Source organism: Anser brachyrhynchus (genome assembly GCF_964034855.1).
Source record: "Anser brachyrhynchus genome assembly, chromosome: 5".
Taxonomy (NCBI): Eukaryota; Metazoa; Chordata; class Aves; order Anseriformes; family Anatidae; genus Anser; species Anser brachyrhynchus.
The window spans coordinates 7158403-7175121 of record NC_137699.1 but is presented as its reverse complement, the minus strand read 5'-3'; the positions used below and the strand labels follow the sequence as shown (position 1 = coordinate 7175121).

Sequence of the window (16719 nt, the reverse complement as noted above, 5' to 3'; positions counted from 1 at the left end):
TGCTTAACCAGAACATTACCTCTGTGTACCTATAGGGAAAAAGTGGTGCTAGAAGGTTTTCGTCCTTTTTTTTTCCCAGTTACAATGAACTACTCCATTTCTTACGAATATTTTTCAGACACACAGAGGGCTGAAATCCCATATGATGTGGATATTGATGTGGGTATATGGTAAGTGGTCTCTGAGCCACTTGCTTGTAGGAAAAAGTGAATCTGAAGGGATGGAATGTTTTTTATAATGGTCCTGTGTGTAAGAGCTGCTTCCCAAAGCAAAATTCAACTTAAAAATGCTGCTGTTTTTTTTTTTTGTAGGTGTTTTTGGTTCAAATTATCATCAGATTATGTCACTGATGGCTTCTTTTTATTCTACATGTGTCACTTGAAATATTAAACTATATAGTTGGGAGTACATGCCGGGGCTTGTGATAGCAAGACCTTTTAAGTAAAATTATGTTGCTTGTCATCCTCCTCCTTTCCAACTGCGGTGCCTGCTGATGTGATTTCTCTGTGCATTATTCATGTATCACATTTTTGCTGCAGCAACAAAGTAAATGATGTGATAACCAAATAAAAACTAAAGCATCAATGCTTTGTCATGTGGTTAGGTCCAAACTGGTAACTCGTTCAAAGCTCTGGGAGAATAAGGATTTAGATGTGTTCACTGAGTAAAGCACCTTTGGTGGATTCTGAAACCTCCCAGCTTTTCGTTGTTGGTCACTACATAGAAGTTACTATTCATAAACTTTGGTAACAGAAGAGAGAGTAAGAGAATGCTTTTTATTTGCTTCAGTGCAAGGTCCAGCGATTGTTCTACCAGCCGCAGAGGTGCATTGACCACAGTCAATGGACTTTGCTCAAAAGAAACTGAAAACTTACCCCTGAGGATCCAAGTGTTGCAATTCTGGAATCAGCTGGTTGAAAAAAAGAACAAGTACTTTGCCAAGCATTGTTACTTTCTTTTTGATGTGAACTCTGCAAGTTCTGTTTAGTTCTAGTGGGGGTAACGAGGCGGTGCTTCCAGGGCTCTTTTCCCATCCTAAACTGGGGGCCTGGCAAAACATGACATGATAGGGTTTTGTGGTCCCTGCACATTGTACGTTAATATAAAAGGTGAATTATAGACTCGTGTACAAACAATAAACTCACTCCTCTGCTCTTGAACACAAGCCTTACACTGGGTGTAAATAATGACAACTGGTACATAGCTATTTAATAAAAAAGTCAAGTGGTCAAAATCATGAACTCACTTATGATTGGCAAATCCATTTAGAGCATTTAGAGTTCTCCCTCCCCCCTTATTCTGTGTGCTCCTACTGTCCCATTAAGCTGGTGCCACTAGTTGCTGTTTGTTTTGGGAGTAAGGTTGTGAAACTTGTCCCTGCCAGATCAGTGTAAATTACTACCTCACCATGCTTCAACTGGAAATCACTGCTTACTTGGCTTGACCTCAGGTTCTCTACTATTGTATAAACTGGAGAGACCAGCTCCCTAATCCTTTGTGAATTTACCTAAAGCCGCTTTCAGTAGTAAAATGAGTAAATGTATTCACTTTCGTTTTGCAATGTACAGAAGTTCACACTGTTAGTTACTTTAGCTTACCTGAGAAATGGTAACTCCCAGCTGGGCAGACGGTAACTTCTGGCGTTTCAGTTTTTTGTGTCTGATGCTTGAGACTGCTTATTCTTCTCAAACAGGCTTCTAGTGTGCAGATGACAGTGAATCTTTACCATTCTATGAGGAGCCTTATCCAAATGGTGTTGCCAGGACCATGCTATGCTAAGCATGCTTAGGTATGCGGTAATCAATCTCTGGTTATAATGTATAATCATCTGAAATGTCTCGGAAGACTTCTGCAGGAGGAAAAGTGGAAAAATCTATTTAAGACAAAAAGTAGTAATAGTAAAATTGAGAAGCAGAATCATGTCCTTGCATTTTTGGTCACATTGCTAATATTCTTTGCTCCCATATGCTTCCTTAAAGTAAGCAGTCTCAAGGAATTCTGGCTCTGACTTGCTCCCTTTCCAGCCGCTGTGCGTGGATTGCTATTCAGAGTGCAGTGTGTTCCACCGGAGGTCAGTGTGCACCAGTGCAGGCTCGGCCTCTTGCCTCCCTGCCCTTCATTTGCCATTGAGCTGCTTGACTTTGTCCTCTAGCCGCATTGGTATTCCAGCCCAGGAATGGAAGGATTGCACTCATGAACAATGCACACTTTGTCAATTCAAACATTCAGTCATCCAGAAGCTTCTGTTTTGGGAACTTGTTTATTGTTCTGGTCTCTTCAAAAATGCAAGGGTGGAATCCTTACAGATTTCCCATCACTATATCAAACTGAAGTTTGTGCTTCAGGAGTAAATCATACTCTTGCCCAAGCTGTGCAACTGAAATTCGCTTCTCCATGGTGGGGCAGATGTGGTTGGCGTCACGGATGGAATGTTGCAAGATGGCATCGCTATATCCCACAGAGCCTATTACTACATGATATCTTTTAATGCAAGTGTAATGGGAAATTGAGACTAAGCAGAGTGAATTTGTGAATAACCTGCTCTGCATCCTAAGGGATGCAGTCAGTCTCCTCTAACCCATGAAGTTCAGCCCCAAGCAAACCTCTCCTGCTCTTTAATATAAGTAACAGAATACCTTACTCAGTAATAAGACAGATTTGCTGCATCAAATCTTGTATCAAATACAGCCTTTTGCAATCCAGCGTTGTATGAATAGCTATTTATGTATTTAAATTTGAGATTAAAAAAGGTTGAAGAGAAAGTTTGCTGACTTTCGTAAGACAGTTTCAGTATCAAAACATATAACAGGCTTTATATTTTCATGCGAAGAAATTGGGGAGATTTGATAATGTTATGGCAATTGTGACTTAAAAAAAATGAATTCTGTAACTGAAGCTGTTGATTTTCCTTACATATTTATGTGAGAGCATGAACCATACACTGAAATTTTTCATCATTTGTGAATGGAATAGAGCAATATTTTAGGGGCTTACTGTTTAAAATGTTCTCTTTTCATCAGCTTCGGCACACTGCAATGAATACAGGCATTGTTGATATTTAAGTGGGGAAAAAAAAGAGTAACTGTTCTAAATAACTGGAATAGTTATCTGAATTTTTATGGTAAGCATTATTTGCTATGCTTTTTCAGAAACAAAGCCATGAAGACTGAGTCTACTAGAACCTTGCAATCATGGCAATAAAATTTTATGTGTATGCAAATTTAAACTGTGTTGAAATATGCTTAGAAGTTTATATTGTTATGGGAAGACATTTGAAATCTGAAGAAATGTCTGATATTAGAAGAGAGTCTTCTATAGTCTGACATTTGTTTATGAGATGTCGGATTGGCATGTGAAATGTACAGTCTGTGTTAATCCTTCAGAAAAGTGGGATCTAAATTCTTCTGAAAATCAGCACTATGATAGTAATCTTCTGCTAGAATGCCTGTTTCTTGGTCTGTCAATTTTCAGCAACAAGTCAATCTTTTCTGATTTTTGGCACTTAAAATATAAAAAATATTTTGGACATTGAACTTTTTTGGTTTTAGAACATTTTTATTTTCCAGATTTGGGGTCTTAAGTTTTAAGAAATTGAAACAAACTTTTTCCTTCATTTCTTTCAAGAATGTGTAGCATTTCCAAATTCCTTAACCAAGCATCGATCTGCCGTAGATCCAACTGCACCCTGTATTTTCTCTTAATATGCCTCCATCTTCTTAAGCAACATGTCCTCCAACTTTTGTCTTTTCAGTAATGATATTGAAAGACTCAGTCATACAGTCATTTCGTACTCCATGAGGTCTAGTATTCAATTGTATCTCCTTCATTTGTGCCCAGAATGCCTGGAAATTACAGGTGCACTCTCATCCAAATACACTGGCTGGCCGTCCACCTTCCAAGTTCATTATGGAAAAAGCTAGACAGCACTTAACATACTTAAAGTTATTCAACAGTTTCTCACTTTGTGATTCAAGTTTTAATTTTGCTGTCTCTCTCCCCATAATCAAAGAAGATCTAGATAGGGGTGAGAGCCCACATTATCCTATATCATCTTTATCCTCAAGCAAACCTGTAGTTGATACGAGTGAGTGAATCAGATCCTGAGCAGCAGACATGCCTGAAATTGTGGCTGTTGAATATAAATAGTGTTTCTGCTGTATGCTTCTAATTAAACCCCAAGGTTATTATATAAGTTTTCAAAGATTTCTATGAGTCTGAAGTCTGTAAATTCTTAAAAACGTAGGTCGTGTTCTTACTCGCGATGTAGGCAGATGGAGCATTTCTAGACGACTTCAAAAATCAGATTAAAATAGGATTTTCTTCTGCTGTTTCTCACTATAAACATTCCATGGAACAGTTTTAAAGAGCTTAATACAACTGTACAAATTAGGACTCAGTTGCACAACTAGTTAAATTCAATTTTAATCACCCTAACTAGATCACAGAATTATTCTGCCTGAACAACTTCACATAATGCTTTTAGATAGCCAACAGTAGAGCTGTACGTATCATCAAACTTCATTTGGTGGTAGTGTTTATAATCTCCTTTGCCACACCCTACAGACCACACTTTAATAAATTTACCTACAGCAGCATATGTCTCTGTATGTAGTCCTGTATTGTTATTCTATATTTTTCAGGGGAACTGCTTTTGGAACAAAGTACTGTTCCACGTGTATATTGGAATGCCACTAAACTGGCCCTAAATAATTCGGAGGATGAATGATGTTAATTATGACTTTATAACTGGCATTCTTTTGTGCATCCTGCCTTCAACTTTACAAAGGTTCGTTTGGGGAAAACACAGTGGAAGGTGAAGCTGAATACAGCATGTTGCATTTTCATCCTCAGATCTTTCCCCTACCAGTCTAAGGAACCACACTGGCTTAAAATGTCTGTACTGGCTGAACAAGATGTCATTCTTTAAAATGGCTATATGAAAATACACGTAATTTTAAATGATTAAGATAATAAATATATATTTATCCACCCGTGTAAATCTGTGCTTTAGGAAAGCATTTTATGGTAATGTTATTGTAATACTAAAATTTGCATAGCTTTTTTTAATACCCTGTGATACCAGATACTGTTTGACAACAGCTGGCTGACCAGTCAGTAGTTGTCACCTGCCCACCACTGTTTCTTACCTCTTCATAGCATTAGAGGGTAGGGAGAAACTGGCATGATATAGCAGTGATCTCTGGGGGGAAAACATGGAGGCAGAGACAGAAATCTGTCTGCTGATCACTTAGTAAGAAAATACAGGGGCGGGGAAGCTTATAAAATTCTAGATGAGCAGATTGCTGTGCATTAAACCTGGTTCACTCATAAGGTGTAGTGTTCTCGTATGTGTCCTCCCATTTGAACGGGTGTTTGTAGGTCTAAGTTTTCTCAAGATTACAGCAAATCCGTTGCAGCATGATTGACAACATTAATTTTTCATGTAGCTGTTGAAATAGAGCATTTTTTTAAAAACAAAAATGTACTTAGGCATTTACTGACATGCAGTTAAATTTATCTCACTATTTTGGCAATGCTAGGTCTAGCATTGAACCTTTACAAAATAGGGAATAATAAAATAATATATCATAGAAATCCACATTGATCTATGCATTACATGGTTTTATTAGGTTCTTCATAGCAACTGTTGAAACAGACACCTGTGAGTCAGAACTATTTTTTTTATGTCTTCCCATTGTCCCCCAAGAAAGAAATCTGTGTTTGTCACTTCCTATTGATGAAAGACAGTGACACCTTTCGTTTTCAAAGGCCAGTGGTTGGCTACAGTTTGAATAGATTCCTTTTTCTCTGGGCTTAAGACTTCTTTACCTGAAAAAAAATTAACAGGAGGAACTTCCACTCTTAGAACAGCCTCATTAAGTACTTTACCACTCTGTCAACAAAACATGAAGAAATGTTTGCCACAAGAGCTTGTAGTATCTAGTTCCCTGTGACCAGTTCTCCCAGCTTAAAACGAAATCCATTGTTTATTCACTTGGATACGATGAACAAACTTAGAGTGCCCTTACTGTGCAAACTTGTGGTGTGACACATAAGGCTAAAAGAAGGCAAACCTGAACGGTGCTGGAGAGCTAGCAAGGACCTGCTCCTTGCAGGATGAGCTACGGTTTCACAACAGAGTTCATTCTGCAAAACCAAAGTTCAATAATCAGAGACTTCAAAATGATTTTTTGGCATTACTTGAATATTAAAAGTAATAGAGTGGAAACATTATGCACTTACAAGTTTGCATATCATGGAGTTCAGTTTGGCTTCTTGTCTGCTTCTATTGAGTAATATGTATATAGGTAGTCAGCATGTATATATATATATTAGGTGTGTCAGCAATATATATATATATGTTGTCTTAGTAGAGGACAAAATACCTCAGACTTACCAGAGAGCGATGTTGGCTCTCGGTCATTTCCTGCGGACAGAAGAAAACAAAACACTGTTATTACCCTGGAAGTGACTTTACTCTTTCCTTCCAGTTAAAGCGGCAAGCCTCGCGCTCTAACGAGCAGCTGACAGAAGCCTTAGAGGAAAACCGCCCCCGGCCGTGGCCGCTCGGGACCGGCGCCCGTCCTCGGGGGGTTGCGGCCGGTGAGCGCTGAGGGAGCGCCGCCTGAGGCGGGCCGTGACCGTTACGAGGGCCGCTCTGAGGGGCCGGGGCCCGGCGGCACGCGGGCAGCTATTCAACCGCCGCCCTTGCCCCGCCCCTCATGCCCCGGCGCAGCCAATGAGGAGGGCGCGGGCGCGCTGGCCCCGCCCCCCGGCGGGCTACCTCCGGCGGGCGGCGGGCGGCGGGGCAGTGCGTGACGGGGCGGCGTGCCGAGCGGAGCGGGGCCGGACTGAGCGGGGGAACCGGGCATGGCTACGGTGCGGGAGAAGGCGGCGGCCCTGAGCCTCGGCGCCGCCTGCAGCCCTGCCGCCAGGCCGATGGGTACGGGGTACCTGAGGGGGGGTAGGGGCGGCGAGGTCGGCCCGGTGGCGCTGCGGAGGCTCCGTCCGGGCTCCGTTGGCTGGGGGGCGGCCGGTGGCGTGTCGCTGTGGGGCTTTCTGAGCTGTGCTTGTGTCCTTCTGCTGCCTCCCCGAGTACCTCGGCGTAGGGCTGGCGGGGACTGCGTGTGTGTGCTGTCTGCTCCGCGTTGTCATCAACGCGTGCTTCGTCCCGCTCCTTCTTAAAGCTTTGGCAAATAGATTCCAGCATGCTTCTGCTTACGCTGTGTCAATGCCTTGTATTAAAGCTTTATTTTCTGACGTGAATGTTTTCAGAAAGCAGGTGTCCGATAATTGCTTTGAGAATAACTGTTGATGTATCTGAATGCTATTAATATTCTGTTCCCCCCATCATCTGTATCTCCCCACAAATGCTCTCTTACTCTCCCCTTCCAACTTGCTGGTGTTTGGGCTCCCGGGCAGATGGAGACCAGCTGGAAACTCTGGTGCCCGAAATGGAATACAATTCTCTAACTAATGCCTCTTCAGACTGAACAGAAAAAAATACCTCCTGTATCTCTGTGGAAAATGTTCATGGTAATATGTTCCAGAACAACTTGCGTGTTGTTTTTTTCTTCTTAAACACTGCATCACACTGTTAATTCATTAGGTTTGAGGTCTGTCATAGCCCCAGATGGCTTTCTGTAGGATTGCTGCCAACTCTTCATTCCTTATTTTGTACTCCAGCATTTGATTTGTCTCTTCTTCCGTTTGCTTTGCTTTATCTCTTTGTAAATTAGTCATCTGATTTACTGACAAACATATATTCTAATTCTAGCCTCTGCTAGGGGCCACCTGCAGATTTTATAAGCATGTTCTGTCTCAAGTCCTTGCTGAGGCTGATTATAGCCCCTTGGCACACAGTTGCTAGCGTGATTTTTCTTAACTTGAAATTGGTAAATGAGTAATAGTTCAGTGGTTTTATTGAGGGAGGGAAGACTGGCTGGCTCAAGGAAGTGGCACTGAGTACACAGAGCGTGAATCCCGGTTTGAGCTGGGGCGGCGGAGGGCTGTTCCATGGGATAAATGTCCAGTGCACCATGTCTCAAGGACTTTTGATCTTGTTACTGTCTGCATGGTGTGTACACAGTCTTGAAGGCACAAGAGATGTCTCTCATCCCTGCTTCCCTCTCTCCGTTCTCAGCTGTATACTTCTTGTCTCTGTTACTGAAACTGGGGAGCTGCAATTATGTACAGTTAGTTCTCAGTCTTGTGGAACAAGTGTGCTTAGGAGTAGGTCCTGCAAGTCCATCCGCTGGGTGATGGAAGAGTACACAGCGAGGTAGTGTCACAGTGTGTCAGGCTGGAGAAGTAAAAGCTGCTTGTTATTGAAGCTGCAGGCTATGGTAATGAGAGCAACCACCAGGGTGAGTTACATTGGTATGGTGTAGACAGACTTGCCAGGAGAGTAAGGCTCAAGAACTAATATTTTGTTGCAGGCTGGTTCAGCACAAGCCAAATTAGAAGCCTCAGACTTCTTAAATCCTTCCATGTTTCATGAAAGCCAGTAGCCAGAGAGAGGAAGGTTCTCCTGTAATTGCAGTATGAGTTCAATCATTATGCTCTTTCTGTTCTTGTATTGTTAGGCTTTAGCTTGGCACAGAAACCCTTTGGAGCAACTTACGTCTGGAGCAGCATTATCAGTGCACTTCAAACTCAAGTGGAAGTGAAAAAGCGTCGTCAGAACCTGAAGTGCTATCATGACTGTTTTATTGGTTCCGATGCGGTGGATGTTGTGTTTGCCCATCTCCTACAGAACAAGTATTTTGGGGATGTTGATATTTCCCGTGCTAAAATAGTGCGTGTGTGTCAAGCGCTAATGGACTACAAAGTATTTGAGGCTGTTTCAACTAGAGTCTTTGGAAAAGACAAGAGGTCTGTATTTGAAGACAGTAGCAATAGTCTCTACAGATTCACAAACATCTCAAGCCAAACAGATATTGATAAAGATTATCAGCAGTGTACGCCACAAAGGTTAGTACATAACGCAGCATGGAGATAACACTTCTCTACTGTAAAATTTCCTATGTTTTTAGGGGGAAGGAGAAGGATAAGAGGGACAGTGTAGTTACAGGACCGGGGGTGGGGGAGTAGCTACCCTATGGATGTTTGTGTGTAGAAGATACGTAGAAAACAGCAATTTGAGTGAGTAATTCAGCCTGCGTAGTTACTCATTTTCTGTCAGTTATCACATTGCCTTCATGGAAGGGGGAGTAGGTAGAAGATGAGTGTGCTGCAGATACTTATCTATTAGGATCTAAACCAGTATAACCAACCGGCATTCAGATGCATCAGACTCGCTAAAGAAATGGACAAGTCTTTGGTCACTGCGCACTTAGCTGTGGCATAAGCTAGTAATCCATCCAGCTTTTAAGGGAAAAAACAGGTAAAATTGCTTGCTGCTTTCATCATCTTAGCTTGACTAGACTTCAGATTAAACTTCCTGAAATGTTTTCAGCTGTTCCTTTGTGTGCACATGGCTTGTTCCTAGGCTAGGTAGCAGGCTACAGTGCTGTTATGCTGTTGCATGCCAACATGGATCCAGAGAGAAGTGTGATTGCTAGGGCTTGTTCTTCTGCCTCTTCAGAAGTGGGCAAAGAAAACCCTGGTACTAACTAGACTGTCACAAAACAGCATACATTGCAGTGTAGATAACAATTTGCCTAAAAAAAAAAAAAACACTTGCCTTTAGCAGTTTTTGTGTCAAGTGTTTCTATGAATGTATTCTGACACTGCTGCAAGAACTTATGTTCAGGTAGTTATTTCAGTAGTTCTGGCAACATAGACTCCTAAAAATCACAAATGATATTGACTTGACCAAAAATAATTGTTTACAAATGTTACATGAACAAACATGATTGTTGTGTTTGAGAATAGCAAACATTAAAAACTTAAGTGCATTGACCCAACTGGTCAGAAAATTCTAGAAGCGGAGATGAAGAATGGCTAGCCCCTCTGTCATGCTTCCCACCCCCTGCCTCTTTAGGACTAGGTCTCCTCCTCTGCTAATACAAACTGTCTCTATTTGGGAAGAACACAAGAATTCTAAAGAACTAAAACCACTTTAACAAAGTATGATATTTAAAATGCTTAAAGATGCATGCATCATGATCAATACAAGACAAATAGTTGTGAAGGAAGATAATTCACCTGTTTGTGTAGAATGAAGGTGTTAGGTGTTTTTTCTTCTGGGAAGGGTGCTGATCCACTGGTTTACCTTTCTTCATTTAGTGAAAGGAACAAATCTATTGATACATACGGCTTGTCGCATAAATGTCAAAAATAATTGACATCAAAAAGGGTTTTGCAGTGTTCCAAACCAAAAAAAAGCTGTAGAAATTGAAATTAAACAAGTATGCTTAAAGGAAGAGTGATTTTATGGCTGGAGTTGTTTTCCTACTTGGTAGCATATGAAGTCAGTTATGAGAAGAACTAGCTAACACATAAAAATGGGTAACAGGTTTCTGAAATCTTTTGTTAGTTGATGGTAGGAACTAGCCTACTAGCTTTAGGAGTGGTGTTGCTAAGGGGCAACCACCTTCTAGTTTTTTCAAGAATAGCTCTTAATTTTTGGCCTCATTTCACCATTATGAATAGAGTCCGAAAACCTTAGACTCTGGCGGGGGGGGAACTTTGCATGTGTTACTTGTATATAAATTTCCCTCCATGACCATTTCCTCTCTTATGTGCTCTGTGGTAATTGACGTAGCTTGCTGATGCCAGATGTGACAAGCTCCAAGGGAGGAACTATGTACTTGCATGCAACTACTGCACACAACTCATTCTTTAAGATACTGCACACCCTCTTGTGCAGCTTGGACAGAGAAAGTACGTGTCTGGGGGGGAGATCTTATATTTAATCTCAGATGGATATTCATATATGGGTGTGCTGTGTGTTGTTCTGTTATCTCATATGGATGGATGAGAATATATATATTAAACATTTTTTTCATCTCAGACACCAGAAGAGCATGTTGTTTAACTCTACTCCTGTCAAAGCAGAAAGCTTGGAGGATCTCTGGGAAAACCTGAGTTTAAAGCCTGCAAATACCCCTCACGTAAATGTCTCGGAAAGCTTGTCCCGTGAAGGTAAGCCAAATAATCCCCCAGTTATTTGTGTGGGAGAAGGAAGATAGCTGTAGGACTAAGAAAGGTTATGGCTGCTGTTGGAGTGGAGGTGGAGTCAAACTGACTCATAGTATTTTGCTTTGAACACGTCATAACAAAGGCACATTACATTTGTTGCAGGCTTGCTTTTAACCTTTTTATTTTATCAGACAGGACTCATCTGCAGTTGCAATAAATAAGTGTTGAACTTCTTGGGGAAGAATACACAACTATATGGATCCTAACTGGAGTTAGGAACTTTCTACATGATGTTTAACCACCTGCAGTACATTCATGCCCAACTCAATCAAAGGCAATTGTCTGCTGTTAGCTAAAACTGTTCCCCAGCCTTTCAACAACGCACCTGCACCATCCAGTTCACCTTCCGTACTGTGTGAAACTGTTCCTGACAACTCATGTCTTCTCCAGCTAAACTACTACCTACTGTTGCTCTTTTCCATTTGGCTTTAAATGTTAATGCATCTGAGAACTCTCAGAACTTGAGCCAAATCATAACTGAGAAAGCTGTGATAAGGATAGTGTCACTGCTACACTGTTCTTCTGTTATCTAGAACAAAGACTGCTTGCAAGTTAGGGCACAAAGAATGTAAGGCACTTCGGACTTATCCAAAGAGCAGTTCTCCTACACTTGCAGTTAACTAAACAAATGGCTAAGTCTTTCCTTTAGCAGTGATAAAAAGCACTTAAGTGATAAGGGACGCACTTTTTCTGCTACTGTAAATCTTTATTTTGGAAAAATTTATCTGTTAGATTACAGTTGGTAGGAGGAAGGGGAGTTGGCAACTTCCTAATCTTCGCACTTGCGTGATCTGTGTGATTTGTGTATTCCACCCTTTCCAGTTATTAATGAAGTATGGCAAGAACAAACAATTGCTCGTCTGCTGCAGCTCGTAGACCTTCCACTCCTGGACTCTTTACTTGAGCACCAAGCAGTCAGACCTCAGCTTCCACAACCAAAGAAGGCGACTGGATACATCATCACAAGTAACTACCTGGACAGAGAAATTCTCAAGGCTTTCAGTGACTCACAGTAAGTATTCATTACTTGCCTCTGAGAGCAGAATGCTGTTCAAAGTTGTGTGCAAGTGTTAGGCACAGTTGATCTGAAGTAGAAATGTAATAGTCTGTGGTACTGTAAAAAGGATGCGAAAAGGCGGATTTCTCCTTACCTGTAAGACTAGATTCAGTAGTAAATAGTAGTTGCTAAACTCTGAATTGGAAGTAGGTGAGGTGATTTCTGCTGAACACTAGAAGAAGTTTTTGAAGGCAATGATGGTATTTGATAATATTTGGGGAGGGCTATTGTTTACTGCACTGATGGGGTGAAAAGTAATCTTTTTTGCATCATCTAGAAGTCTTTTTCTTTTAAAAAAAAATTATCTGTGAGGGAATAGTTTAACTACTTCACCTTTTAAAAATACTAAGAGAAAACTGAGCCTGAAACTGTTTAAATACAGTTGAAAGTATGGGCTGACAAAGCTCTTACCAATCAGATCAAGGCTCAAGTTTCTGTTTATCTAGCAATAATTTTATTCTTGTCTATAACAGTATAGGATGTCACTGGCTGTAGGTTTAACTACTTAGAACGGTTATGTATTTAATCAAGATGAACAATTAGTAACCTACCCAGCTAAACAAAGAGGCATATGGCTATGATCTGAATGGGTCGGGAAAAGCGTCCTTGTTATACCAAGTTGTAATGTATTGAAGTACCTACACATGCAGTGTCCAATGGCCAGTTTACTCACCTTCAGTGGCAGAGTGCAACCAACTCTGAAAAGTGACAGTAAGTAAAACTGCAAAACTAAACTGCTTTGTCTTCTAGAACAGATGAATGGCTCTCAGCAGCGATAGATTGCCTGGAATATCTTCCAGATCATATGGTGGTAGATATTAGCAGAAACTTGCCTGATCAACCAGACAAAGCAGATGCATGGAAACTACTGTTGTTTGAAAACATTGGTAGATATTATGGCCAGAAAAAGGAGCCACTGTTAAGCCACGCACCTGAAATTCATCCAGGAATTGCAGAACTGTTAGGTAAGTAAAATGAGTTCCTGAGCTTATGGGAGATAGGTACCGACAAACTGAGCTTGAAGCTTGACTTCTGCAGGTTTTTTTAATCTCTGGTCATAAAGAGTGTTTTGAAATAATGAGGAATTTCTAGTCCTGACTATATGCAGCTTTATAGCTTGTGTTCCATTCTGTGTAGAATGGCTGTGAAAATGAAGCATTGTAACTTGGTAGTATCCATGGAAACTAAATATCCATGGGAAATTAATATTAGGCCATATTTATAGCTCAATATTTGGACCATAGGATATGAACTCAGAGCTGAGTGGATGCTTTATACCCAGGTCACAGCTCTCCCCCTTAACGTCCATAGAGATGTCAATTTCTTAAATGTTATGTTTAAACAGTATTTTAGAGAGAAACAGTATTTTAGCCATCTTCTGATGGTTTACCTTAAAGGAAGCTGTAATGAAGTGGGAATCAGGATCTTCTCCCAAACACCAAATGATAAGATGGTGGGAAATGGCCTCAAGTTGAGCCGGGGGGGGTTTAGGTTGGACATGAGGAGGTTGGACACTTCATTCACTGGAAGAGTTGTGTGGCGTTGGAATAGGCTGTGCAGGGAAGTGGTTAAGTCACCATCCCTGGAGGTCTTCAGGAAACATGTAGATGTGGAACTCGGTGGCATGGTTTAGTGGTGGACTTCAGTACTAAGTTATAGGTTGGACTAGATGATCTTAGAGGTCTTTTCCAACCTGAATGATTCCATGATTTAGTTCTCAATTGACATCTCATCCCTGCTCTCCTTTTTTCGGTTTTTGTCTTCCTTGACTATCCTTTTGCACGTTGGTGGGAATATTTTGCATTTATACCCCACACTTCCTGCCTACAAGGTAAAGGGAAAAGACTAGCACAACCCACTTTATTTAAATAGACATCTAAAACTTGTATTCAGTGTAGTGAAGCCAAATAAATTAAAACTTAGCAAAGCTCTACAAAATGGCTTGCAATTAATTCATCAAGCTAGCCCATTTATCTAGGGTATTTTCCTTATTTCTTCTGAGATCTTTATTTCCACAGTGAGAAGTCACTTGCTTAACAAAACCATTTTCTTTTTTCATTATTTCAGCTGTGTTGAATGGAGTATGAACTGTAATTGAGCTTAATTGAAAATGTACTATCTTAAATAGCAGGCTAAAAGCCTGGGTGCAGGCTGTTCTCAAGATTGTGTGCAAACAGCTATCATCAGCCTGTGAGAACTTTTGGTGTGAATTAATGTTTGGGTTTCTGTTTAGAGGGGTGAAGTCTTCAGTGTCAAATTTGTGTTTTATTATAATATTTAAATAATTATGGCAATAGATACCTTTTATTTTTCCCCAGTGAATGGGAAGATGGAACAATCCTTAGAAGCTCTTCAACTCTATTTGAAACTTCTGGACAGCCAAATCAGGGAGGAATTCAGGAGGTTGCTGTACTTCATGGCTGTTGCAGCACATAATTCTGAGCTCAAACTACAGGAGGAGGTAAATGTGCATACTGAACTGTTATGTTGCTTTACGTTTATTGAAATCTAGATATCCCAGTTATAGGTCAGAAAACACCTGTGGCTTAAATGGTGTCTACAGAAAAAAATGATTCTAAAAAAAAAGATGGCCTGCCCTTTTTTAAATGGGGAGAGTAATTCTCCTGGTTATTATTTCATATTCTTCAGAGTGACAACAGGATGGTTGTGAAAAGAACATTCTCTAAAGCTGTTATCAACAATAAATCCTTATCCAGAGGGAAAACTGATCTTCTGATCTTGTTCCTGGTGGATCACCAAAAAGATGTGTTAAAGGTAAAAGCTAGACAACGACCAGACTTGTTATCTCGTATGTTTGTGCAGAATTGCCTATTCTAAGCTGTTGTTTGACTGTCTCCTCTGTTTATTCAAGATCCCAGGGACACTGCATAAAATGGTCAGCAATAAACTCCTGGCTTTGCAGAAAGGCCAAGACCCTAGTAAGATAACAGGTAAGCTTAAACCAAGCTGCTTATTCTTGTCATGCACCCGGATGCAAAATAAAAGGGAATGAGATGATGTAAAAAGACGTACTTTAAACAATGATTAACTTGACTCTTAAAGAAGATGGGTCTGTAGAATCTGTGGTGTTAGCTATCTAAATGTCTCCTGTTTCCTTCTAGGCTATACCTTTTGCGAAAAGCTTGACGAAAGAGAGTATCGCTCCAGTACAGAGAAGACCACAAAAGCTGAGCTATTATCTCTGCTGAAAGCTATTGATGAAGATTCAAAGCTTTCTGACAAAGAGAAAAAGAGACTGCTAGGTCAGTTTCACAGTACTAATCCAAGTATTTTTATGCAATATTTTGGAGACAGAGTTAATAATTTGTGTGTGTGATTTTAAATATGTATTACTTTGTATACTGCATCATTGTAAACACTGATATATTTGTAAATCTTTTGTATTCATGTATCTAATAAAATTATTTTGTGGAAAAAGATGGAGTTTGTGTAATTATTACCAAGACTAATAGTACCCAGGATGTGCCTGTAGGGCAAAAATCTTTTTTTCCTTACTGAAAGCCACTTCCGTTCACTGCTTCTGTGCAAGTATTACAGTTACTGAGATAGGGGACGCCTCTCCATGTGCTCTTCTTTTTGAAGTGAATTTTAAGCTGAACACCTGTTCTTAACTGGCCCTGTACTTGTAAGTCAATTAAGTTGCACTGATCTTTGATTTGTTGTGCAACGGACAGAGTGGAAGTAACATCTTCTGCTTGATGTTCCACAGCTTTTCTTAAAGCTTGACAGCCACCTACACTGTGTATGTAGATCACAAATTACTGTGCTGTTTTAAGCCAAAATGACACTATATTGAGGAATAGTCAGGACTTTTCCCCAGCTCAATCCTACTCTGTACCCTAAGCTTCTATTGACTCTCCTGGGATGTAAAGGTATAAAGATATTCTGGATTTGTAGACAGTCTCACTTGCTCACTAGCTCTCAGTTGCTATAGAACAAACTGTCTGTGGGTAGCAGTCATCATCCTTGCACTATTCTACTGTCTTGTAGCTATTCTTGATGTTACCAGCTGTAACTAGAAAAGGGTTGGAACAAATGAAAGGCTGTTGGGTGGTCTTATGACTGTGTATTTTACCTATGCACACTCCTCAGTGGAAATCTCCAGGTACCACAGACATTTGCAAGTAGGGAAAAGATCCAGTCTGATCAGAGATCTCATTTCAACTCCTGTGCAGTTATGTAGTTTTCTGGCATCATCACAAAGATTAGTTACTGTTGCAAGAAGTCACAAATTGTTCCATATCCACTGTGGTTAGAGCTACCTTCTCTTCTATTAGGACAAAGGACTAGTTTAAATGAGGCTAGTTTAAATGGGATGCTTTGCTTTGTGGCCAGGTATAAAGGGGATGGAAGATAACCATGAAAAGGAAGTAGTAGCATGATACAGAGTTTGTAACTAATACTGCTTTTAAAAACAAAACTCTATGTGAGGTAACACTGTAGCATATTGCTAAGCAACTCTTCAGTCGCGTGTGGTGGCTGGTGCCACTGGCTGT

The 16719-nt window shown here is 40.6% G+C and overlaps 1 protein-coding gene and 1 long non-coding RNA gene across 2 annotated transcripts; one reads left to right on the top strand and one right to left on the bottom strand.

The window, feature by feature from the left end:
* Positions 1-875: 875 nt before the first annotated feature.
* LOC308196159 lies at positions 876-6769 on the bottom strand. The gene is made up of 2 exons (XR_013952111.1): positions 6398-6769; positions 876-1849 (listed from the first exon to the last, which is right to left on the bottom strand). It is a non-coding gene; the product is annotated as an uncharacterized lncRNA (long non-coding RNA).
* Positions 6770-6785: 16 nt separating this feature from the next.
* DEPDC7 (DEP domain containing 7) lies at positions 6786-15640 on the top strand. Its single transcript, XM_080594789.1, has 9 exons — positions 6786-6943; positions 8586-8973; positions 10958-11088; positions 11968-12157; positions 12953-13167; positions 14521-14663; positions 14852-14977; positions 15075-15153; positions 15325-15640. Exons 1-9 carry the CDS (start codon positions 6871-6873, stop codon positions 15537-15539), a joined length of 1560 nt encoding a protein of 519 aa, XP_080450915.1. The 5' UTR covers positions 6786-6870; the 3' UTR covers positions 15540-15640.
* The last annotated feature ends 1079 nt before the right edge of the window (positions 15641-16719 follow it).